The 26,897-nt window shown below is 45.9% G+C and overlaps 1 protein-coding gene across 1 annotated transcript in view; it reads right to left on the bottom strand.

Annotated features, from left to right (window-relative positions):
* Positions 1-1,267: 1,267 nt before the first annotated feature.
* The window catches only part of LOC119373828 (diacylglycerol O-acyltransferase 1), a 46,367-nt gene continuing 20,737 nt past the window's right edge, over positions 1,268-26,897 (bottom strand). The window contains exons 2-14 of the mRNA XM_037643892.2: positions 24,114-24,154; positions 23,965-24,050; positions 23,145-23,197; positions 20,224-20,329; positions 16,883-17,026; positions 16,502-16,588; positions 13,553-13,656; positions 10,603-10,683; positions 6,797-6,841; positions 5,626-5,738; positions 2,813-2,966; positions 1,931-1,993; positions 1,268-1,430 (exon numbers count right to left, since the gene is read on the bottom strand). Coding sequence (XP_037499820.1) covers positions 1,278-1,430; positions 1,931-1,993; positions 2,813-2,966; positions 5,626-5,738; positions 6,797-6,841; positions 10,603-10,683; positions 13,553-13,656; positions 16,502-16,588; positions 16,883-17,026; positions 20,224-20,329; positions 23,145-23,197; positions 23,965-24,050; positions 24,114-24,154 — 1,230 coding nt within the window. The 3' untranslated portion in view covers positions 1,268-1,277. The remainder of the gene's footprint in view (positions 1,431-1,930; positions 1,994-2,812; positions 2,967-5,625; positions 5,739-6,796; positions 6,842-10,602; positions 10,684-13,552; positions 13,657-16,501; positions 16,589-16,882; positions 17,027-20,223; positions 20,330-23,144; positions 23,198-23,964; positions 24,051-24,113; positions 24,155-26,897) is intronic.

The following is a 26,897-nucleotide window of genomic DNA, read 5'->3' as shown; positions in this document are numbered from 1 at the left end:
CGGGCTAACTGCGCCCAATACGAAAACAGAGAAAATGATTTATACACACGAGCCTCTTCTCTGTCTTCGTCTCGTACGCATGTACACTGTGTCATGTCACACCAACAAGCCAGACTGCTACCTTGGTCTTGTAACTAGATTCTATTCAGGGCAGTCACCGGAGTGCTGATGTTTATACTCAGTGGACACAGGTCTCGCATGAATTAAACTGCATTCCAAAGGAACCCGCAAGAGTTTTAAAATTTGCAAATGTGGAAGCCAGGATTCCCCATTTGCGAATTAGGTTCACGTAGTAACTGATGCTAACCGACGTCTGCGGAGCGCACAGGCTCTTAACATCGTGGAGGTATTTTTATGCCTTTTCTTGAGAAGTAAGCATCAAGTTTCTGCTTCCATCAACACGCGCAAATCTGTGAAGGCACACGGGACCTCGCATTTTCCGGTGAAACCACGTGTGTGATAATTGGTGCGAAACGTCCGATTACTACAGATCGCAGACCGTATTCTCCTAGCACCTAATGCACAAAGTTGTTTTTCAGAAACACTGCAAGCCCTTTCCACCTTTGTTATTACTACCGTCGGCCACCTTTGCTATTACCAAGTCCGACCCCCGATTGGCTGTCTCTTACGAACAGTTCTTGGCCAAGACCTTTTTGTTGTGAATGTTGGGTCCAGGGGCCGGATTAGCAAGGCCTTTCGTTCGTAACAGCTGTTTTTTATTGGTTATCCGACACTTTTTTTTAATATGCAGGTGTAACTATTTTCTTCATGATGCTACTTAATAGCCGATATAGGGCAACACACTAGCTGTTAGGCTATAAATTTGTGCACATCAATGAAAAGAATACGTTTTTAAGCTATAACTGTCTGTGTATTAGAGCTGTTGTCATCCACCTTTAGTGTTGGACATATTAGCGAACGTCGTCAGCCAATGGGGAAAAAAAATGTCCGAGAAATAAAATGCTTTGCCAATAAGAACCTCTAACGATACGTTTTTTTATTTATTTAATTTCGCTCTTCACTGTCGGCTCAGACGTGGCTCGCATGTATCCGCGATGCCATTAGATCTGATATGATCCACTATACGATGTGTGATAGGAAATGAAGAATGGAAAGCGAGAACTTTACAGCGTACTGGTATATACAAACATAGAGTCCTCTTGTACTATATGAACTGTGCACATGGTGCGGGCCGAGCGGTGCACCTTCAAATGAAGCACACCACCCTACTGGCGAAGTACCAACGTTAGCAGACCACGTCATCTTCTGAAACTCCTTTATTGTCCCCCTATGATGATGGAGAAATACTTGCAGTAGTAGAGAATAACAACCAAGGGCATCACGAATATGAAGAGCACCACAATAAGTCCATTGCCGATTTTCGGGAATCGTTCGTGTATGACATTGTCGTATAGGTAGAAAAGCGGCAACTGAAAAATTAAAAAAATAATCGTGACTAAATCTCTGCAATCACTTCCAACGAATGCAAAAACATGGGGCGACACGCTCTCTGCAACATTCCTGGCAATAAACTGCTGCCCCTTTTCTATGTTGGGATTGGTTCCTCAGTCGACGCAACGTCCCACAAAGACGATCAAGGCTCACTGATGCATCATGACAAGAAAGTAACACTCTCACTTCAGGCAGAAACCTTTAAGTATTTTTCCGTGCCGATTGTTTCGCACGTGCTGAGATCCTCACAAAATTACTCTTATGAACACGATGGCGCAAGGCACGTGAACAATGAGGATTGTTTACAGTGTATTATTATTATTATTATTATTATTATTATTATTATTATTATTATTATTATTATTATTATTATTATTATTATTATTATTATTATTATTTCTGTTTATACATCCACAGGATGCAGCTGATAGCAACTCGGTCTGGCTTTCATAAAACAAATGTTATTCACTGAACTAACCTGTATAGCCATGCCGGCAAATGCCACGCCGTAAACCTTCTTCAGGGGAAGACTCATGATATACTGCAAAAGGAGGCACATAACATCAATACAAAAGATTCTTTACATTGGCGTAGTCAGTTGGGGGTTGCAACCCCCCCCCCCCCAAGGTTTTCAATTTTGCATGTGTATACATACACGCACACATACAAACGTGCGCACGAACATACATTAAGGGTGGTTGAACCCCTACCCCTCCCCCCCTCCCCCCGATAAAAAAAAAAAAGGTTACACGCCTGGTTCTCTATCACAGATCTTGTTGTCCTGGTGTGATTTCTTAATATAAGACTCCAGTCTTTAGGTATTTAGGTCGTCTTGATCCCATCAGTAAAGATAGCCTGTCTTTCCAATATGTTTTATGAATTAATAACGTTTAATAAAGATATATTCGAATGTTGCTGTCACCTTTTGTCTGAAATTTTAAAAGTCGGGTTGAGCAACTGAGAAAAGTTTAGCCCGGAGAGAGAGAGAGAGAGATAATAATCTTCAATGGAATTCCCGAAGACAACGCTGATGACAACACGTTCGACAATATTCCATTGACCACTGCGTACAAAGTTTTCACTAAATCTTCGTGGGGGGGGGGGGGGGGGGGGGGGGGGGGGGCTCCAGTATAGGATGGAAAACCGGGCGAGTTATCGTGGTTCCATGGCTGCAACAGCGTGGATAGACATGAAGTATGAAAAGAAGATGGAAGAACACGCGGCGCCGTGTGTTGTTCCAACTTTTCTTGCTTAGTCCGTTTGAAGTCGCGCTGTTGCAGCCGTGCTCAGAAAGCAATGGATCGCGGTATGAATTATCTAGGCAGACTAAGAAAAGCATTTCAAGTAAACACTGCCTCACCTCGTGAAAAACGGCGGACACACCGAACACTGCCATTTGCGCCTGGAACTTGGTAAACCCTGCGCTCACGAGCGGATTGTAGATGTGGCGCCAGCACCAGCGGTGCACGGGCAAGTTCCACCGATTCCAGAAGCTCCTTACGGAATCGGCGTTCCTGCACATCAAACAGCGAGAGTCAATAGCGAGAGACAACGTGAAATACTGCTGTCAGAATGGCTTCATTTTTGCGCCGACTCAGAGGCTCTACATGTATACGTTTTATTCGACTTCGCAACGTTCGAAGTGGCAACGAATGGTGGAAACATGAACTCAGATACTAAGCTCTCCAGGGCTACTTATACAGTGCCGAACTGTTAGACTCGCATTCGCCAATTTTTCACAAAACGCAGCTGCTACATCGAGTACCAAAAGAAACAAGCATTAGACAGAACGACAACGCAGTACTACGATGTCCTGTGGTGTTCTGGGGGGCACGCAAGCCGTGCTTGCTCTGTAATGTCTACTGAATAAAGTAGCAGTTGCAGCACACGGTCCAGAAGATATGCACTGCACGTCACCATATAGTCCTGAGAACGTAACGGCTGCCCACATGTCGTTATATATTCTGGCGACGATTGCTCTGGATGAATGTTTCCTTAACTGACGGTAAACAGCGCGGGTCACCGCAAGTATGCGATTGAAAAACAGATAGACTTTCCCGCTATAAAAAAAAATCACAGTTTCAGCGCAAGGGCGAAGCAATGAATGCGATAGCAACAAATTGCAGTGTTATACGAAGTGAGGCTGGCAGCTAACTGTTTTGTATCCGATCTCGCGTCACTACAAAACGATGGTGTAAGAGAATATGGCCACTCCACGGGGCGATGCTCTCCGCATAGTCACTTCGCATTGAGAGCGCAGCACGTAGAAGGGTATACGAGCCGCCCGCTGGGATGGCTGTCGAGATAGCGCGCGCGATAGCGATCGCGACCGCGCCCTTAGATTCAAAGTTCAAAGTGGCTGCTCGCGCGACAACACCCCCCCCCCCCCACCACCACCCACCTCGCGTCTTTTCATGGTCGTTCAAGACAGGCGGGGCGTTTTCTGTCTGCTTCGACGGCAGGCCTCCCGAGCAGGGTGATGTTATCGCATGCACCCACCGAGCGACGGAAATGCGCCGGCTCGTTTGATCTCTGCTTCGGCCGCGTTCGTCGCCCCCGCTCGCGCGCTTTTACCCACGGTAGAACATACGTGCGGGGGGATCTTATCAATTTGGACTTCATAGGGGACGGACATGACGGCGACGGCAAAAACCCGTCGAGACTGTCCATATAATTGCTATCGCAATAAAAAAGGAATGAGAGCAGCGTTCTTCTTGTACAGGGGAGGAGAGCTCTCTTGCCTCATGTCTACCTTACTTCCTCCTAGCAATCAATTGGCTACTATTATGTGCCTTGTCTTAACACACGCAGAACACGGCGGCTGTCTAATAATGGGACGAAATGCGAACGATGTTCGCGAGAAAAAAAATAATTAAGTGTATATTGGTGCACACGGGGTACTCATAAGGATTTCGTTTCTCTGTCGCGCCTTGCCCTCTCCCTCTCTTTTAACACGAAAGTGTTTTATGCCGGGGTCCACCAAGTACATCCGTCACGGATATGACGTTGATAAAATGGACGCCAACGGGTGAGAAAGAAAAAAACCAAGAAAAAGATACCCCGCTGGGAATCGAACCCACGACGTTGCGGCCGCGACGGGAAGCGCCCGACGCTCTACCGACTAAGCCAACTCGGGAGATGCTAGGCACGGCGCGAACGCGCCTTATATCTTTCACACATTCTCTTTCGCGGCGGGCGGAGCGGGGCGGTGCCGCCGTCTGTGAGAGGTGGAAAGAAGTAATGCTTCACGATCGACACTTACTAGCGCTTACTGCGAGATTGCACGTGATATCGGAGGTCATGGTTAAAGCGTCTCGATACCAGAGAGGTAGACTGGCCGCGCTGGCGTCGCCGAGGCACCCTTGACGCAGTTACGTTCTTTGCCTTTGGATTCTTGTTAGCGTGCGTCGGCTCATCGGAGTAGTGCAGCTTACACGTGCACGAACGGGATTTCTCTGCCGCCGACTGCTTCAAATGCGAGAGCACCGACTAACAAAACTGCTGCAATATGCGTTGCAGAAAGGACGCGATTTCGACGGGCGAATGTCGTGCCTTGGTGGAGCGAGAGCAGCGCCTGCGAGACAGAGGCCAGCGGGACGCACGCGTTTGCGGCTCAGGCTACGAACCTCTACCTCCCGCGTTGCTGAAGTGCAGTGTGTGTTATGTATGCATGAGCACAGGCGTCGGCAACCCATTACTAGAAAGCGCACACCGTGCCGTTTCTCTCCTTAATTGACGACGCTTTGAAAAAGTGCATACCGGGTACCAGTGTTGATTATGAGCTTGTTGATATCATCCTTACGCGCGATTCACGATTCGCTGTGTCCAAATATATGTTCACACCGTCCGCTACCTCAACGGTTTTATCATGATCAAGGGCGTTAGTCGTCGCGATAGAGACATGCTGTCAACATGGGTGCATCCACGTCAAACGGTGCTATAGCTGCCAAACACGAATAGACATTGTACAAGCTCTCATATATCATAAGCACTACTTCTGTGAAGACACGTTTCACTTTCGTGTTATACCGATTCCTATGACGGAGGGATCAGCCATGTTTTTTTTACAGTTCACTTGGTCTCTGCACATAGAGACTTTACATTCAAGCTTACCGTCAGATATATCTGCGGAAGCACGTTATCCAAATCAGTCATTAAACCCAAGCAGCTTACCACCAATCTCTGTAGAAGTCCCTGTCGGCAAACCGCAGCACCTCGCCGAGCCAATTGAGAGTCGAGTGGAAGAGCCAAAAGGACATCATTATCCAAAAGACGGTGTTCCATACCTGGAACACGTTTAATGTGTTACGTAAATCACCAAAGCTTCAAGCAATTACCAACGACTTAATTGAACCCTCTTTCTTTTTGTGAGAGAAAGCAGTTCTAAATTAGAAAGGATTATGACGATATATAGCGTGCTGGACTTTAATATATATGTACAAATAAATAAGAAAAAAGAAATACCTTAACCCTAATCACACAGTTTGTTATTGTGGTATTTGTACCACGGCTCTTTGCAGTGTGATTCTGTCAGCGGCTCAGCCGAACGAGTTTTCAACTTCCCGCTTCCATTTTGCGTAGCATTGTCTCATTATACGTAGCACCGGCGACCGATCTGATTGGATGTATCCCGACCACGTCACTGAACCTCCGATGGATAGGCGAGCGTTTTGTGCCTGTGTTTAAACATGCTCCGCGTTGACGTGAGCTGAGCGACAGTGTTTTTCTCGAGGTTTCTTTTCCCGGACACCACGAATTGCCGCAGCTGCTTTGTGTGCTGTAAAGCTAGCGACTGTTGACTTGTAAAGCTGCGACATCGTGTAAGGCAACTGGCTAGCGGGGTCACTTCAGCTCGTCGGTGCAGTGAGTGTCAGGCTCTCGTTATCCGAATAACGCCAGGATCCACGCGTCCACGACTGGCAATGCCAACGCGGAGCATCAGGGGATATGGGTACGTATTCTGAAATTATCAGACGCTTGGCCTTCAATCGCTGAAGGTTGTATTTTCTTTACATTTCAGGAGTTGTACGTACAACTGCAGCACGATGTGGCCCCCGTGGTGTACACGTCTTCAAGGTGTCACGTACACGTCTTCAAGGTGAAAAAGTGTGCTCCATAAACCGTGCAACGTATAACGCATTCATTGACAGAATTTCTGTTCACACGTACAGACGTTTAAATCTGCCAGTAGTCTGTCACTGGAATCGTTGTCGCCATCCCTATTGGCAATGCGGTGGCTTTTGAGCCCCGACGATTTTTTCTCTCGTATAATTTCGTTGTCATATCGCTGTTCCTACGCTGACGCTTCATGTTACGCGGAAAGTAGTGTTTCATGGGTACTCACCACCAGGTCTATGTACGCTTTGAATAGTTCCCACATGTCCATTTCCTGTCGAAATATACCGTAGAAACAAACATTGCAGACAGTTAAGAAAGTAAACTACCGTGGCAGTATTGGATGCACACGCTAATTGCAAGAGTAAAGCGAATTCTCGTGAGATTACGCTGCTGTAATGCTCCACTATATGTGGATTTCTATCTGAAAGGGCAATGCATCATTTCACCGAAAGGTGCCTGTTTGCGCATGAAATAACATTCGCAGCACGAAAATAAAACTTACGGGGTTTTGTCGTTTCCCAGGCTTCTTACGGTAGCGCTCTCCATGTTTGCAGAAAGCGGCAAAAAGTAATAAATAAGCAACGCTTAGTGTAATCGCCTGTCCGACGACGTCCCTTCATTCTTACAATAAAGGCCGGCCTGAAGGGAACATCATTTCGGCGCACCTCTCGGCATGGGTGCAGACCGACGACGACTTTGTAGTGTCGTAAATCACAATGCGGCTAACGTAAGGTGCGATCAAAAGTGTGCAGACCACGGGATCGCGTGGCAGAATGCATCGACGCGCCAGCTAGCGACGAGACACGACGAGACACCTACTGCAAGGGCGCATGCGCGTTCCGTCTTATCACTTGTCTTCTCATGTCGCTCTGTTGGACGCGGTTACGGCGCTCGTACCCAAAACGACAAGGGTGTCGCTTTCTTTGCTCCATCGAATCTGTGTCATTCTTTTACGTAGCGGCTGCGACGGGGCCGGTTCAACACCGGCTCGCGTTGTTATTGACACCGGTTGATTAGGATACGTAAGCATAGCGAGCATCGCACAACCTGACGAAGCCAAACGCACAAAATTAAGTTTTCTCAGGCCAGCTTGCCTTTGTCGGGCTGATCCAAGTTTCACTTAAATGAGCTTAGTTAAGTCAAAGTTAATGTAGCCGAAATTAATCAAATGTAGTCGAGCACTTTATGACCTAAATAAGTGAGGTGTAAGTAGGTTTAGTTAAGCCCAGTCCAGCTTGGTGTTTTCATGTTAAGCGAAGTTAAGCTCAGATGAGCACAGATGAGTCGAAATAAGTATAGCCAAATCTAATTAGGCAAAGTTGATCATGCTCATCCTTAACCTAGCCGTGCGAAATTAGCCTATACAAGGCAAACCTTATCGTGGCCAATTAATCTAGGTCGACTTCCCCATGAGCCCACAGAAGTCAAGGCCAGGAAGATACTAATTACTCTTTACCGACTCCATACTAATTAGGATAATTTAAGTCTAATTAGTGCTAATTATTGTTGAACACTAATTATGACTAAATATTAGTCTGAAATGCTGCTAGAGTATCCTCTATACTGGAATTTCACGTGGCATAATTAAGGTAAATATGCATAACTAATCTAATTAGGCAAACACCAAGGTAATTATAAAAACTCTGATTAAGCTTGGTTGGTCATAGCATGATCAAACCAATTGGATTATGATTAGCTTTAATTAGGCAACATCTTGTTAAAACACAAATAATTAACGTAATTGAATTCGAATTCTCATGAGCTCAGAGAATCCAAGCTCAGCAAGATGCTGATTACTCCTGACCGAGTCGAGTCTCATTTACCTAAATATAAATCTAATTGGCCTTATCATTATTTCTAAATATTACTGAATAATGTGCGTGACATCAAAGCCCACCCGAAGTACTCGAGCTTGATGTCGCAGAATTATGCAAATCACGGCTCGATCCGCCTAATATAGACATCTGTTGCTGCATAGGACACTTTTGAGAGTAAAGGTGTTTATCAATTAGGCGTAACTAGGCGTAATTTGCATAATTCTGCGACATCAAACTCGAGTACTTCGGGTGGGCTTTGATGTCACGCACATTATTCGCTAATGTTTATAAATAATGTTAAGGCTAATTAGATTTATGTTTAGGTAAATGAGACTCGACTCGGGCAGGAGTAATCAGCATCTTGCTGAGCTTGGATTCTCTGAGCTCATGAGAATTCGATTTCAATTACGTTAATTATTTGTTTTAATAAGATGTTGCCTAATTAAAGCTAATCATAATCCAATTGGTTTGATCATGCTATGACCAACCAAGCTTAATCAGAGTTTTTATAATTACCTTGGTGTTTGCCTGATTAGAATAGGTATGCATATTTAGCTTAATTATGCCACGTGAAATTCCAGTATAGAGGATACTCTAGCTGCATTTCAGAATAATATTTAGTCATAATTAGTGTTCACAATGATTAGCACTAATTAGATTTAAATTATCCTAATTAGTATGGAGTCGGTAAAGAGTAATTAGTATCTTCCTGGCCTTGACTTCTGTGGGCTCATGGGGAAGTCGACCTAGATTAATTAGCCACGATAAGGTTTGCCTTGTATAGGCTAATTTTGCACGGCTAGGTTAAGGATGAGCATGATCAACTTTGCCTAATTAGATTTGGCTATACTTATTTCGACTCATCTGGGCTCATCTGAGCTTAACTTCGCTTAACATGAAAACACCAAGCTGGACTGGGCTTAACTAAACCTACTTACACCTCACTTATTTAGGTCATAAAGTGCTCGACTACATTTGATTAATTTCGGCTACATTAACTTTGACTTAACTAAGCTCATTTAAGTGCAACTTGGATCAGCCCGACAAAGGCAAGCTGGCCTGAGAAAACTTAATTTTGTGCGTTTGGCTTCGTCAGGTTGTGCGATGCTCGCTATGCTTACTTATCCTAATCAACCGGTGTCAATAACAACGCGAGCCGGTGTTGAACCGGCCCCGTCGCAGCCGCTACGTAAAAGAATGACACAGATTCGATGGAGCAAAGAAAGCGACACCCAGTTGTCGTTTTGGGTACGAGCGCCGTAACCGCGTCCAACAGAGCGACATGAGAAGACAAGTGATAAGACGGGACGCGCATGCGCCCTTGCAGCAGGTGTCTCGTCGTGTCTCGTCGCTAGCTGGCGCGTCAATGCATTCTGCCACGCGATCCCGTGGTCTGCACACTTTTGATCGCACCTACATATAGTACGTACAAAAGTACAAATACATATATCATCCTAGACACATTTATAAAGCGCCGAGGCCGGGGACGGAAGACCCGTAAATAGTAGTACAGATGTATATAAATATATATAGTAGTGTACATTGTCTCCGTGAGCAGGCAACGCGCATTTAACGGCGCAGGTGTGGTCTCGTAGGATATGCACACACGAAGTCCGTACGGTTAGCTCAATTAGAAGAAATAATACAAATCTCCTTATAAAGCTAATGTTTCGTTGAGCAAGAAGGCAGGCACGCTGAATTTACGGCGTTCAATATGACAGAATTTGGCTACGCTGCGCCACGCTCACAGTACTCCAAAGCAGATCATATATCTGCAGTTTACAGAGAGGGCAGTCAAACTCATTGGGGGCGTCCACACCGGCACACGTCGACGGTGCGTTGTAAATCCGTTCGCTGTTATCCGGCGCAGAATGGTTTTCAGTCACTGGGCCACAGTGAAGCGGGAAATAAAGCGATAGCAGAGTGCCCCCGCATTTACTTGCTAGAAGCGAGGTGTAACTTCGCCGCGCAAATGGGCCCCGACGATGTTCACGCCGCAGTGCGATGCGATGGGTGCCCGAGTGTCTCAACACCAGGGTGACTGTGGGAACGAAAGTCTGTTCAACGCTCGTTCTATTCCCGCATGATAATTCATATCACGCTGTTCAGCCGGAATATCGTTTCTTGGTCATCAATGTCCTTTATCTTCATCGGTAACTTTCGCAACCGCGCGTTGCACGCGATTTTGACAATGCGAACTCAAGGGCGAACTTACGTTGTACGCTTTCGCAGTTACGGCCATGATGGGCAATGCCCATTGGTTCAGCAGTGTCATACCGAGCAGTGGTATAATTATCTGCAAGAAAACGAGTAAATCAGTTAAATGAAAGAAATACGCGTGGATACTTAGGTCGAGGACGTTAACTCGTTCGCACCCCCCCCCCTCTTTTCTTGTTCTTTTTTTTTTTTTTTGCACAGATTTACGAGGTAATGGTGTCTTGAGGCGTGCGCGCGTGCGTTACAAGTGGGTTGATATCGACGGCATAGGTCGGCAAACTCACTCATGAGTCGACTCACTCAGACTCAGATCGAGCTGTGAGTCTGAGTCTGATTGAGTCCGGGTGAGTAATACTTTAGTGAGTTTGAGTCCGAGTGAGTCCGGTTGTGAAAATTTTCAGTGAGTCTGAGTCCGAGGAGTCCTGTTGAGGAAAATTTTGGTGAGTCTGAGTCCTAGTGAGCGCTAAGCGCAAAATATATTTATTGAGTGAGTCTCAGTGAGCTCAGCACTTGACCTATGGTTCCATTTAAACAACTGCAGCATTAATATCAGCTTTATATGTCGGCTCACGTTTATGCTCCCTGCGATCACACATACTTCAGAACACTTAGTGTTCATAGGCCAGCTCAATATTTATTGATCAAAGGCGTGATTTACGGAGGGAGGGGGGGGGGGGGGGCAGGTGACCTCCCCCACCCCGCAATCTCTTTCACAGGTAGTTCTTGATAAAAAAAAATATCTCGTGTGAGTCATCTCTTTCAATAAAAATATCCTTACTGGATTGCAACCACTGATAACTCATATTTGAAGGTACGAGATCAAAAGGCGCCAAGTAGACCACCATTTATGCGACACATTGGCGGTGACACCATGATTGACAAAGCTATTTATGCGCTCACGGACTCACGAGTCAACTCACTCAGACTCACTCAGACTCAGATAGATCCGTGAGTCTGAGTTTGAGTGAGTCCGAGTGAGTAATATTTTGGCGAGTTTGAGTCCGATTGAGTCCTACTAAGAAACATTTTAGTAAGTCTGAGTGAGTCCGGTTGAGGAAAATTTTACTGAGTCTGAGTGAGCTCAAATGGCAAAATATATTTCGTGAGTGGGTCCGAGTGAGCTCCACATTTTTTGCCGACCTATGATCGACGGCTGCTGCATTACTCTTTAGTCCATCCAATTTTGGCTGCTTTGCGAGCGCCTTCATGCCAGGAGAGTTCTAGAGTTGGCTACCAGCATGCCCGTAGATGTCAGGCTACCCATAAGCCTGATCGAGTGATAGTCTGCGTGAGCTATTCAGGAAGACGGCTGCATCCAGCCGAACGGTCAGACAGTCCGGTAGTAATAATAGTTTATGGAGTTTTACGTCCCAAAACCTCGATACGATTATGAGAGACGCCGTAGTAGAGGGCTCCGGAAATTTCGACCACCTGGGGTTCTTTAACGTGCGCCTAAATTTAAGCATACGGGCCTCTAGCATTTTGCCGCCGTGGAAATGCGGCCACCGCAGCCGGTATTCGATCCCGCGACCTTCGGGTCAGCATTCCAGCATCATAACTACTAGACCACCATGGCGGGTGAAAGTCCGGTAGTATTCGTCCCGAGAGATTAGCTTTTCAAACCGATATTTCCGGCGGCACCAGCAGTACGCGTATAGGTTGAACATTGGCAGGTTAATGAAAAAAAGAAACAATAAAAGGAATGAGTGACTACATATTGATGGAACCAAATGAATGAAGAAAAAAAGAAAAAGAAGAATAACTTTGTAGTATATCGCATAGAAACTAAAAAATAATATGCTGAACGGCAGAAGAAAGATTCGTATAATTGGGACCTCTAGTTGAGGCACTTCAGGAGAGCATAGCAGAAATCGCTGAGTGTGAAGTGTTGTTCTCTTTTTATTTATTTCTTGCCTAAAGTTGGCATGTCAAAGCATATATAAATATGATGCGAAAATCGCCCGCGTGACACGTACTGCACGCAATTTTAGCACACAATGTGATACCGAAATCTGAAAGTGTTCTTTCGGGAATATAACCACGGAACTCACTCGAGCAGGACATGATGTATAGATGTGCGGATGTTTTTTCTTTAAGGCCGCGCACCCACCACGGTAGTCTAGTGGCTATGGCGCTCGACTGCTGAGCCGAAGTTCGCGGGATAGAATCCCGGCCGCGGCGGCCGCATTTTCGATGGAGGCGAAAATGCAGGAAGCCCGTGTACTTATATTTAGGTGCACGTTAAAGAGCCCCAGGGGGTCTAAATTTTCGGAGGCCTCCACTACGACGTCCCTCATAGTCATATCGTGGTTTTGGGACGTAAAACCCCAGCAATTTTTATTGCTGGAAGGCCACGTGCACCCACTCAATACGCCACCACTTTTCGCGAATACCCTCCGTATCACGAGATACTCGCAAAATACTGTCCATGTGAAACAATTATAACCTTGGCGTTGAAGTGACATTACGAGAAAAACGCAGAATAAAACATTCAGCACTCTCCTATTATTAGTCAAACGAATAATGTTGCAGTCGAATTAGTTTCACGAACAATTTATCATCGGCACGATGTTGTGCTGCTTGCGTATACGTATCATTGTTACCGACGAAAACATCTGGCTCCTCGGTCCCCCTGGTTTTTTACGTCGCCTACCTACTTGATGTTGGAAAAATACCGTATTTACTCGAATCTAGGCCGGCCCCGATTCTAAGCCGACCCCCGAAATTCGCAAGACCAGAAAAGTAAAAAAACCTATTCATTGTACTCGAATCTAAGCCGACCCCCCCACTTTCGCACATCGTTTTTTCGAAAAAAACATCGGCTTAGATTCGAGTAAATACGGTAGTACAGATTTTGCTTCGTGCGGCGAAATAAAGTGAAATTTCTGACCTCGATAAGCAGACTCTGTCCTCAGCGGATAAGTATTAAAATAATATTTAAGACGTACTACTTCCAAGGTTATCCAAAACAGAAACCATTTTCGTATCTTGGGCCTCTGAGGGAAGTTGATCTCGTAGCATAACGTGGGAGCGAGCATGAAGTACCATATATCTGAAAAGAAAAAAAATGGGAAGGGGTGGTGGGGGGAGGCAAGTCGAATGTACATACAATAGTTAGACGGCATCCCTTTTCGTAACGGCGTATCATTTTTCGTGCAACGCAGTGCAATTACATACTGCCTACCAGTGAACGTATTAGAGGTGTACTGTATTCATTATATGCAAGTGATCGGAACCCACTCTTGAGGGAGAGAGAGGAAAAAACTTTATTGAACAGAGGAGTTTGGAGCACGCAGGCTCCCGGGTCCCCGCACGACCCCGTTGCTCTCAAGCGTTCATTTGGTGGTGGTCCATGACGCTGGCAGCCCGGTCGTGACATGCCTTGCATGGCACGAGTGCGAACTGTTGCACGTTTTAAATGTTGCACGTTTTAAACATAAATCGCGGTAGTTAATAAGTGCCATTAATTTGATTGGTTGGTTTATGGGGTGCAATGTCCCAAAGTGACTTGGGCTATGAGGGACGCCGTAGTGGAGGGCTACGGATAATTTAGACCACCTCGGGACCTCTAACGTGCACTGAAAACGCACAGTACACGGGCCTCTTCGCCTCCATCGAAACGCGACCGCCGCGGCCGGGATTGAACCCGCGACATTCGGGTCAGCAACCGAGAACCGTAACCACTGGATTACCGTGGCGGCTGTGTTACTATAGCCTGCTAGTAACTACAGTTAGTAAGAGTAGCGTTAATAATAGTTACTAACTGTAACAAATAGTAACCACAACCAGTTGTGCCCTTGTACCGGCTTCAGTATCTAGAAACTCGTGAACACATCTGAATTTTCATTGACAGAAGATTACTGTCGTTCGCCTTGTGTGTAAACGGAACTTCTGGGCCATCATTAGGTTGTTTCTACTTAAAATCATATCCAGGTATAGCGAAAAAAAATATACATGTACAGTATTTGCGCATTCAGTTTTTGCTTACACAAAAGTTTACAGTGTTTTTAGCTAACGCTAAGTAAAGCAGACGCAAAAGCATACGCTCTGACGAGACACTCATTAAATCACTTTGAAATTCTTAGTCGATTGAATTTTTACTTCCCATTACGCGTTCTCTTTCGGTCGCCTAGACATCACCAGTGGTTCTACATGCTGAGACTTGGTCATCGAGGTGTAATTCACATTTGAGTCACCTTTAATTCACTTTCATTTACTAGGTTAACCTCCCTGCATTTCCTTTTCATCTATTTCTCTCTCTCTCTCTCTTAACATTTCATTCGGCAATATGTGATTCACTTACATACCCTTATTACTTTAAATAATTCTCTCTAATTGGCGCGTGATTCAATTTCAATTTCCTTTATTTCACATTGGATTCGCCTTACTCACTCATTATCAATTCTATTCACTTGATATACCCTTACTACATTAATTAGTACACTTGGTACACCCTTAATTGGTATACTTGGCATAACCTTGCTACAGAACGAGCACATTCGTCATCATAGGCGGCAATGTTTACATGAAGGAGGCAGAAGAAGCAGTAATGAATAAAAATTTCCGTGAAGCTCTTCATGCTCACAAGAACGTTCAGTCGGGAAAAAAAACAAAAAAAAAACAGAAAGCTTCTTTGCAGTGCGAAGAAGCGGTAGTGGAAAAATTAACCAGGAAAGTCAGCGCCGCTACAAGCTAATACTAACGGGGTTTTTTTTGTTTTTGTTTTTTTCTCGGTAAAGACACATCAGGAAGGAAACCCTATCCGTGTGAACGCTGAAGATAGCGGCACCTCGGTACATAACGACATCTTTGGTGCCACAGCTTCGCGTTCTGCCCCTGGACGACCGTTTCCATGTTCGCAAAACGGGAAAAAGTCATCGGCTTCATTCAGAACCGCACAACCAGTGAAGTATACAACACCATGTGAGCCAATGATCTTCTTTTTACCACTATTTCACAAGAAGCAGCACTGTGATCAGTTGAAGAACGCATCGGCACCCCCGGGACTGTGAAGTTCCGTGATAAATAGTGGAGTGAGTGCTAATGTTTTTTTTTTTTTTTAGTTTAAGTCTTGGATCACTGTTTGTTATGTTTTAGGATTCAGTCGTTTTGCAGAAAGCTGGGATGTGTATCGGGTGAATCTTAACTCAGGTAACCTGTTGTTGTTGTTGTTTTCTGGATAAGCAGGATGACCCAAGGTGAATGTGTAACTGCGTAAGGCTAAGTAGAAATTTACGAACGTCGCAACGCTTTTTAGTCACTGTCGTGCTTTCACCGGCTCCTTGAGAAATTGTCGTGCATGCCTATTTTACAGTAAATTGCAGTATTCGTTTCTTACGTTGGCTACCTGGCCGTTTTCAGCCAACTTCAGTTTAGATTTTTCTTCTCAGAAGCGGAGGCGACTCATGTGCGTCACGTAGATACGAGTAACAAGAACTGCGCATGACGTTCCCTTGCTGGCACACACCAACGTCACATTAAACGAGTATTCATCCCTTTGAGCGCAGGTCCAACTGTTACATCTGTATTGCATTTTTTCTGAACTTTGTTAGTACACTTCCTCGTCGCATTTTGTTAACGTGAGGAAGTACATTACATTATATTGCCGTTAAATATTATTCGAGGAGTAACTCATTTTACTTATACGCCAATACGCTGTAGGAACAAAGGTTTCTGAGCGTAAATCTGAAACGCGTAACGCCTGCACACATCGAAACGAATGTCGTTCCCGCTAGAAGTGGTGATAACGAAGGTGAGCGGAAGTGTAACGCTGTCTGTCCCGATCACTCACATTCTGACGAGATCGAATAGCGCGCATACACGCGCTATTTGAAGCGGTCGTAATGTTATAATTATCGTCACCTAAAGCTGGTGAAGTCACAACACTGGATCCTTACCCGCAGCGTAGAGGTTGTCGGGATAGACGACAAGATTGGAAATATGCCCGTTGGCAGCTGCACCGTTGGCCTTCTGGCTGACTGCACCTGTCGAAAGATTGATTTGCTGAGTTAATTGTACATCGACACGTCCTTTAGCATTCTAACCTCAAGTAACTTACCCCCAAACAGCATGTATATAATAAAACAACTGCGCAGAAGAGCAACAAGTGAGCAATTACTGCAGGTTATGTCGCCCGAAACTTACGTGGAATACGCGCAGGTTGACGGAGTTATACATTCTCAATTTTTCAAAACTAACTGTAGCCTGCTGTTCCCCTCTGGCAACCTGTTAAGTAGACTGCGAACGAGGAAAGGGGGAGGGACAGGTTGGCGGCTCACCATCTTTCTCTGCCGAGGAGACGTTTCCGTTGCCGGTTTTGTGCTCGGATAGGTGTTCCCGACGAGAAGACCAGTTCACCATGTGGTAAGACACCAGTTTCAGCCAGACGGTTATCGTCAACCAAATACAGGCTATGGATGCCACTGCGAAACCCGTGGAAATAAGGAAATTGTATCACCGAATTGATGTTGTATTTCGGTTATTTACATGAGCGACGCTCTCTATAGTTGACGCTTAGGAAGTGATTGCATGCTGCACAAGTTTTAAAAATACCCGTTGGCACACTATATTTTGTGGAAACCCTTTTCCACAAGACGTCGAGGCCGACAATGTCAACTCTTCGTCCACCCTATTGGAAGTTGTTTTGAAAGCAAATAACGAAGCTTAAAGGGGTACTGACACAAAAATTTTGGCCTCGCGTTTTTTTTGCTTTTTTTTTTTGTTTTTTGCTGCAATGTGTTGCTGGGGGCCTGTTAGTCTTAACACGGCACATCGTTTGCTGCAGCGCGCGACACATAATTAATTAAAGGCTCCTAATTACCAACCAGTGTCAGTTTCCGTTTCAAAAACGACACGCGTCCGGGAGCAACTATCATCACCTAGCGGGTGCTGCGCTCCATCACGTCAGCACACAGAACTGTGACGCACTTCCGCGCGGTTCGATCGCACTGGTGCGCACCGGGGCGCCCCGTTGCAACGTTTCGTCCAGTCATCGTAGCGCCTTGGCGCCCCGGTACGCACCGGGGCGATTTCATGAAGATGCCATAAGATTTGCCGGGGTGGAGGAGGCGCCCCTCAGCTGAAGCCACGCACCGCCATCTTGCCATAGGCAGAAAATGCGCCTTCCGCAACGCATGCTGCAGCGGCGGCATAGATGTCCCAGCTGTTCTCTGGCGTGATGGCGTCAGGACATTGTTTGGTACATCGTGCTTTGCGTACGGCTGCATAAATAGAGCGAAAAGGTGCTCTGGGATGAAGTTTCAGTTGTGAGCAGAACACTTCGAGCTTTATGAAAACTTCTCTATATGCCGGAACACATGCTGACAACTCGCAATCTGTTTCTAATTTCACATCTGACGCTCATTCTTTTTTCCTAACCGGTTTCATAAGGACCCAAATGTTCTAAGCACGTCGTGGCGAGCTGTTGGACGGAAAGTCTGGAAGCCAAAAAACGGCGATCACACACATATGTTAGAGGCACTTCTTGCCGAATTGTTTCGACCGGACTAGGTTGCGACCCGGAAGTTGTCCGACTGTGCTTGACGCATTTGTAAAATACCTGCAAAACCCAGTGATACACATTCTTGTGCTTACTGATACCACTGGTGCGAAGCGCGAATAGGAAAGGGACGCACCGTTTTTTGTTCGTTGAAATTATATAAATAGACGACTCCCTAGATTTCGTTATCGGTTGCCCTGTTCGTGTTGTAAAAGGGTAGCTCGCAACTACGAGGTTGAGTAACGTCATTTGGGCAATACACAAGGACCTGTTTTTTCTTTCATTCGTGCCTTTTCTTTTGTTATTTGCATTTGCTTTATGTAGTGCAGCGAGTAAAACCAGTAGGTCTGAACTGTGCAATGTTCGTTCCAGCTGCAAATAAAGCGACCATAACCGAGGCCCCGGGGTACTCCGGTCGTTATATGTGTCAAATTGAATAAGTTGTTGAAGATGTGAGAATTGCATCACCTACACGGCAGGATTACAAAGAAAGGCTTCATGTTCCCCAAGGGAGATGAAACAGCTCAAGATTAAAATTCTGCAGCAGAGAAATTGAACTGACCAAAAAGAGCGAGGCTCGATCTTCAAGCGATAATAAAGGAGATCAAGGATGAAAAGCTCATGTCTGAGTAGGGCTGGGGGATGTTCACTGCAGTCTTCCCCCATACATACAGCAACCCCTCCACAGGGCACGAAAAGACCAGAAAGGCGCATATCCATCCGAGCTGCGGGCGTTTGCGCTAACGTTGCACTTCTATTCTCCATCAGCTTATGTACGCTCGAAGTTCAATCGATCGCTGTCAGGAGAGCGCACTATACGAGAACGGCATACAGAATTCCAGCAAAGGAAATGCTGGCTTCACAGATGAGCCACTGTCTCGAAAAAGCTATAGCCCAATGCCACACAAAGACTCTGTACTGTACTTTGACTGTTGATGACAAGTGAGCAAACATGTTGAGATTGTGGGCGACTAAGTGGCTAGATATGTGGACTTTGGGACTGGAATGCATGATGACAGACTGCATGTGTATGTTCTCGTTGGCTTAAACTTACGACTTGGGATGTTACTTGGGCGTTATTTTAATTGATTTATTGACAGGAGAAGAGAGAGCCGAGCTAACGAAATAGTATCGAAAAGCTATATATCTATTGAAATAGTGTCGACTGCAAGCTGATTGCCCATATTTGAAGCACGTCCATGCAATTGGTTTTGGAGGTTTTGAGCTTGCCTTGAGAAAAGAAATGGCTTTCAAGCCTTGATGAGCATATTCTTATCGGTTAGCATATTCTAGAGTGTGGTCACATTTATATTCCGCGCAAAGAAAGTGGCCGAACTCTACATATGCACAAGACTCCGTCACATGACGAATGAAATAAACAGGAAAATGAGTACCGAGAAAGTGAGGTGTGCTCTTACGAGTATGATTATTTTTAAGAACCAGTGATACAGACCCTTCGTCGGTGTGCATGCTTGCAAGGAAAACGCCAAAAGAAACAGATTAAAACTGACTGCATTCTTATCTGCCATTTGGCTTCTTAATCTTGACAACTTCTCCCTTAATGCTCGCCATAACCGTTAAAAACTACGGCGGAGAGACGCGGTCAGCGCGGGTGGCGTGCTTTGGCTCACACTTCTTGCCTATGGCAAGATGGCCACCGAGCGCGCGGCGCGGCTTCACTGAGGCTCATTGGTAAGTATAGGCAGCCTCCACTCCAGCAAGGCTGAAGTGAACGCGGCAAAAAAAAAAAAAAGAGAGAGAGAGAGAGAGAGAGAGAGAAGGCGGCTTTGACGTCGTCATAACTTGTTGCAGCGTCGTCACGTAAGGGAAGTAGGGGGTCACCGAGGCTCACCTTTGAGGGTGTCCATAGAGCGAGGGTGTCGATCGCTCACGCAAACTTCAAACTTCATTAAAAATACCTTCCAAGCTATATTCGGTGCTGATATTTTGCAGATGATATACGCATGTTCACGGGAATCGATCCCGCAGGCAATCTCGGCCGCGAAATTTTGTGTCAGTACCCCTTGCGAAGCAAGACGGGTGAATGCGTGGTTGACGGCTAATCCATGTGTATAAAGAGCGTTTTACAATGGTTCGCCGCGGCAGGGGAAGCGCACTCACCCAGGTTGGTCCGCACTGGAATCAGGAGGAACAGCGGAGGAGCGACGATCAGCACCGCCAAGTTGGCCCCTATCACGGCCATAAACGTCTTTGTGCCAACTTTTTTCTGAGCAGTTTGGGGGAAAATAATGAGCACATTACAAACGTCCAGTAAAACGTACTGGTCGCATTCCAAATGAAACAAGCACAACCTTGTCCAGTTTCCAGAGAGTCGGACATATTTATATAGTTTTATTCGCATTAATCCTCAAACGGCCTTGCTAGTTTAAGTCCTGAACGACATTTTGCAAGTCGTGTTCTTAGTTAACAGGAAAACGACTGCACTTGCCGAAGTTTTCCACGTTCTGTGCTGTCTTGTAAGTATATGCCTCGGCGTGCTGCTGGCATTTATTGTGGACAACGAAGCACGTTGTACCACGACAAGTCCTCTTGGACGTCGTAATAAACATGCAGAGATGTGAGAATAAAACGATTAGGTAGAGGAAATGTTTGGTACACAAACCCCTCATCTGTCCCCTAAGATTCGCAGGAAAAGTCCACAATGGTCTATGCTCATGTCATTCCCCACAATGTTGCATTCAACCCAACTGCCAGTGGCAGTGTTGAGGACTGCTGCTACCACAGTGCCGACAGGTCCGTTGCGAATGCGCCTCAAACAAGGCCTCGCCACTTGGTTTAGTGCAAGAGCTCGCATGTGATATCACCGGAAGATTGTACAGGGCAAGGGCGTAGCCATGGGGGGGGGGGGGGGGGTCAACCCGCCCCCCCCCCCGCGAAAATTTTTAATTTTGCATATGTATACGCACGCACACATACAAACGCACGCACGAACATACATAAAATGTGGTTGAACCCCCCCCCCCCCCCCGCGAGAAAAATTTCTGGCTACGCCCCTGGTACAGGGGTGGTATGTCGCATGTAATCCTATGCCACCGCGGCCTGGGAACTTTTGACCACCCCTGTACATTTTCGCTGCTATATGTAGTTGAAGCTCGCACGTTTTTCATAATGTCGCGCAAGCGTCGACCGCGCTAAGGCCCCTACAGACAAAACTTGTTTTATCCAGGGACATCATACTGCCTGGCATGTCAGCGCCTTATAACGGCGAGAAGCGGCGAGATCGGTGATTTTACGCGCATGTGTAAAATACGCTCCAGCGCACGCCCTGCCGGCGCTATCCGTACGGTGAAAAGAAAAAAAAAGCGGTAAGTATAAAATCTGAATGACTAAGATACGTCGTGCGCGAGTTGCTTTTTATCTTTTTATTGATATATTACAGTACTCGAGTATACTACATAGAGTTATAGGAGGGAAAAAAACATAAATGGTCATTATATGGCAGTTTATTATATCTGCTGTTATGTATACATCGCAGATGGCGAGGTATTGTCTCAGTACGGCGTGGGCCTCACAGACAACAAAGACACTTGTGCACTCGTGCAGTGAACAGCACCGAAAGCTACGCTCGTATTAGAGAGTGCCTTTTGTTTTGGGGCGTAATATCGTCGACCTCGCCGCTATGAAGCGCTCACAGGCCGTGCAATTCACGCTCGCTCGATATAATTAAACCTCCGGAAGGCTATATACACATAATTTGTAATCGTTTCCGTGAACGCATGCCGTCTGATTGGACGACGCGCGCGAAATATCATTGCAACAAGTTTGGGAATTTCGGGCTCCCGAGACGATGGGGAATGGGGAGTTACATATTCGCGTGGCTACGTGAACACTCCAATGTTTTACGTCGGTAATAGCCACCTGTTAGGCATCGCATTAAATGCTGGGTCACTATGCCGGAGCCTTTATTGTATTGAGCCCTTAATCACATTCGAAGCAGCTCGTTTGAAGGCTTTCATAATTAAACCACTTTCAGACGGCGGCTAAATGTTGCATTGAACATTCAACTGAGTATAATTTTTTGTTATATATGTTTGTTTTTGCGTTGCCATTCTTAAGGCTCTCTTTTCAGGTTTGAGCAGTCGTTTTATCAGCGGGCGTCAGGGCAAAGTCTTCAGGGTGGTGCTCGAGAACTTTCTAGTTGCAAGCACATTGTAACGTGTTCGAATGTACTGCATTTGCACATCTTATGTTCGACTCTATGACATTTGGTGCCAGGCACGTAGCCAGGATTTTTTTTCGGGGGGGGGGGGGGGGGGGGGGGGCCAAGGCCTAATTGTTCGAAAGAAAGTCTTTCCATGGCAAAAACAAAAAAAAAAAGTTGCCTGGGAATATAGAAGGCTTGAAAAATTTCGGGGGGGGGGGGGGCGGGCCCCCCGGGCCCCCCCCTTGCCTACGTGCCTGTTTGGTGCCCTTATTATTATTATTTTTCCACACATTTTGTCTGCAAAGCGAGGAGTAGCCGGTGCCACCATAATAGCACCAACCTCTTCTATTTATGATTTCAATAAAAAAAAAAGCCGCGCAGACTCTTCGTGGGCCCTTAAACACAACTGGACACGAAGAGTCTGGCCCTGAACAATCGCAGAACATAACAAATAGTGCGCTAAGCCACATTTTTAACGATTGGCGCTCCGGGATGTCGACCACCGCGAACTCCTTTCAAGGTGGAACACATATTGAACTCTCCAAAAAGCAGCAGTGCCAGAAATGGAGAAACGGAGTGAAGGGGACAGAGCAGCAGTCGCTCCTGCAGAATCCTGCAAACGAAGTTGGCAAGGGACGGCTGACTGCTTGCAAGTCAGCGCGTCCGATTTAAGCGCCGCATGCGCGTGTAAGAGACGTTTCACTTGACACGCACAGACACTCGCACCGATACAGGAAAAGGGAAGCGAAATGCTCGAACGTTGTTTTAAGACGTTCGCCTCGTCGTACCGAGTCCTTGGTCGTCTGCCGCCCGCATAAGTGAAAAAGAGGTACAAATGCATGGAAAGAGGCCATGCGTGCGCCTCTCGCGTGCTTACCCTTTCCAGTAGCTTTTCCGCTTGAAGTGCGGCGCACACCGCCACTGGGAGACCTGCGAGGTCAGCCGAGAGGGTACACGCACGTGCGAACACTTTATGCTTCGCAAATGGCATCACAAGTGCGCTCGATACGAAAAGAAAGCACGTTACAATTGCGAGCAGACGTTACGACATTTACTGTGCCGGCAAGAGCGAAGAAAACGGAGCATGCCGGAGGCCGAACTGTAAACCGTTAGTGCTGTCACAAGGACATTATATTAGTGCTCACTCTACCAATGAGCGCTGGATCAGTGCGCATGACTCGACGCTTACTATGCGCTGACTGAAGAAAAAATTGGCTAGAATCATCTTTATTGCTTTCAGGAAGCCGAAAGGTGCGCCGCTTCTACGTAAACGACACATGGCCTTGTATATAAGACAAAATACGCGTAATCTAACATACCTTTTTGGCTATAGTATATTGATTAGGCAAGCCTGTTTGTCCGCGATTCTTGTTTAAACAGTTTTGTTCTTTATAACTTTTATAAGCTATCTTTGCGCTAATGCGTCATAACATTAACAAAATTTTTCGTTTGTAGGAATCGCTCGTTCACCGCCCGTTCTCATTATGCCAGGGTTGCTATCACAATATCGGTCGTTTTCGAATGTAGACCACTCTACGAACAATTTTGTGAATGTCGTCGTATCTTTAAGATAGGTGGTGCTGAATAATGATTCGTAAAAAGAGGTAACAGCCAATCACGAGTAAACACATTATTTATCTGCAGCGGAGGAAGAGAACCGCGCTTTGGGTGTTGAGCTTGCAAGGACATATACTCACAGGCGGCAGCCAAGAGAGGTGGGATGCTTGCGGTGTCAGCCAAGACGTAAAGCAGCCATGTTGTGAGTTGGCAGTAAGCGAACGCCCTGGAGTGATTAAAAAAAAGTGTGAAAAAGAAAGTGACGGTGTCCTCACTTGAGGCCACTCACCTCGATATGTTGTAGAGAGCCAATTTCAAGTTGAACAGTACCTGAAACAATAAAAAAAAGCAACGCTTGATTGAATGCAAAGCAGATAGCAACAACTTATTGAAGACGAAGTCAAGCGGAACCGCATAGTTGTGACAATGTATAGCAACGTTCAACGCCCCTGAAGCCGAGTTGATATATTGCATGACAATTATTTTTACTCCGATTCAGTTTTATCTAACTATCAACCGTAGCAAGAGAGCTGACCCAGGAAACGGCGCAGGTGGACGTCTATTCAGCCACTAATAAATAAGAAGAGGCGATTTGCAGGCTGAGAGGAATCGAGTCGTTGTCTTATTTTCTTCTGTTAAGGTGGGCGCTGTACCGATCGCTTATCATGGGCTTTGACCATTTTCACTGCTCCTTTGCGAAACTGGGCCCTATTTTTTCCTTTCCAACCTCGGCGTTAACTTTTTGCCAACAGCCATAGCGATGATAGGTGGCTGCCGCGTTCTGCTGCTGACGACAAAGTCGCGGAATCCAAACCTTGCTTCAACGACTACCCTGCTGCGATGGTGTCAAAGTAGAGAAGTGCAAAAAAAAAATAAAAATCGTCCTGTTAACATTAGGCACATGTTTAACGACCCAATATGGCCAAAAATAATCCGTGCCCTCTAACTACTCGCACCTCAAAGCCCACCATGCAGCTTTGAAGCGTTAGTTATGAGTGAATGGTGATTGTTGCGTAAATATTTACTAAATGAGAAGCATTTCTTAGCGAACCAAACCCACTCCGACCGTTTCTATCTACCTGTCTATATATATCTATCTATCTAGCCGCCTACGTCTGTGTGCTCTCATGGTCGCCTCCTTTGCTTGTTGTATACCAAAATTGGCATAGGAGGGTATCAGTGTATGACAAAACCGACTAACAGGTCCTGACATGAATAACATGACATGCCCGTCGCGTACGTCAAGAAACCGTTTCCCACAGTGAATCCCGTCCGCGGCGGCTGCATTTCCGGTGGAGGCGAAAATGTTTGAGGCCCGTGCACTTAGATTTAGGTGCACGTTAAAGAATCCCAGGTGGTCGAAGTTTCCGGAGCCCTCCACTACGGTATCCCTGATAATCATATCGTGGTTTTGGGACATTAAACACCAGATATAATAATAAATAAATTTCCCACAGTCACGTGTTGCGCATACCCGCAAACCACTACCCGCCACAAGTGATCCACTGTCAACCCAGGAACGGCGAGAATAGACATTGGAAATCTTAACGCGATAGCGTTAAGGAGCCTGTGTGCATGAAAATGCGGTGCCGATGTCAGCGGCGTTTTCGGTGAACGAAAAATCCCGACGGACGCAAGGAACGAAAATCACGATTCAAGGCAGAATCGAACCCAGGCATTCTGCGTGGCAGTCAAGTATTCTACCACAAAGTAACGCCACTACTTGAAACTTCTTTGGAAAAATACACGCAGGCGTCATGTCGCGGCAAAGTCAACTGCGGTTGCAGTATTAAGTATCCGTTTTTATAACAATGTAATAAACACTACGGATGTATTCATATGACTCAGCAAGCTATAGTCAAGCGTTGCTAGGATCCGGAGGAATACGCCAACGATCGCTAGTTATGACATGTACGTCATCGCAACGTAGCGTGCACTTCGTTTCGACAAAGCTGACGTCTGTGCTCTAACGTGAGTGCTTTTAGTCGATGTGCCTGGTAAGCCCTTAATATGAACACTATTACTCAATTTGCACCAAGACGCGGATCCACATTGTAACGCTTGACTACTCGATGACTGGCTTTGCATGATATCGATTCCCACAGTGCGTGGGATCTGATGAAGTTTTTTGGAGTAGCTTGTTTGAAATAGCGTTCTTTTTTTTATCTTCAAAGAAGTAAGCTATAAAGACAAGGATCGCAGAAGAGCCTGATGACGAAGTTGTATTTCAGTAACTTCTTAGTCACCTGACTTCACAGTAACTGCAGTCACCTGCACCCGAAAGCGTATATAAGCCCGAAACATTTGATATGGCCGACGTCGCTCGTCCAATGGAGTGCGTGCCTCTTTCTACAAAAGGTATTTTCTGACGTGTCTAACATTGCAACGTTTGAGCACTGTGTTTGAAACGGCAGGGTGTTTCAGATAAGTACAGAAATAGTTTGATTTCACATCTAGTCGCTCTACGGCTACGACCATGCATGTGTACATAAATTGATGTTTTGTATGCGGAGTTGCCATTTGGACTTGTTGGCACAACATCGTCGACGAACATAGCGCTTGATGAACAGGGACACGAGGAAGAGGACACACAACACAGGCGGTCTGGGTGTCAGAAAAAAAAGGCTATAAAGTTTGCCACTCCTGCTTGCACGCTGGACAGGACGCAAAATATGTTATCTCTTATATATGGCAGCGGTCTCGCAATCAGAGTGTCGGAACGGAACGAAAACCGAAAACGAAAAACGAAAAAAAAAAAACGATATTTTTGACCGGAACGAAAACGTAACCGAAACGTTATTTATTATTTCGTTCCGGAGTGAAACCGAAATTTCTTCAATCGTTTTTCGGTTCATGAGAAAATTTCGCAATCCGGAACAACTGAGCTCATGCAATGTGAGCATATCTCAGGCGCGTATCTCAGACAGGAAATCCAAAGCAAAGATATGTTGAAATTGTGCGAAAAACGAGAACAGTGGCAACCATAGATGTTTATATTAACGCAAGTGGACTTTTGCGCGCCTGTCAAGCAGGCCAAAGTGGAGAGGGCATTGTCGGCGCTGAAGTTTGTTAC

Source organism: Rhipicephalus sanguineus, chromosome 1 (genome assembly GCF_013339695.2).
Source record: "Rhipicephalus sanguineus isolate Rsan-2018 chromosome 1, BIME_Rsan_1.4, whole genome shotgun sequence".
NCBI classification, from domain to species: Eukaryota; Metazoa; Arthropoda; class Arachnida; order Ixodida; family Ixodidae; genus Rhipicephalus; species Rhipicephalus sanguineus.
This window is presented reverse-complemented; position numbering and strand designations above follow the sequence as displayed.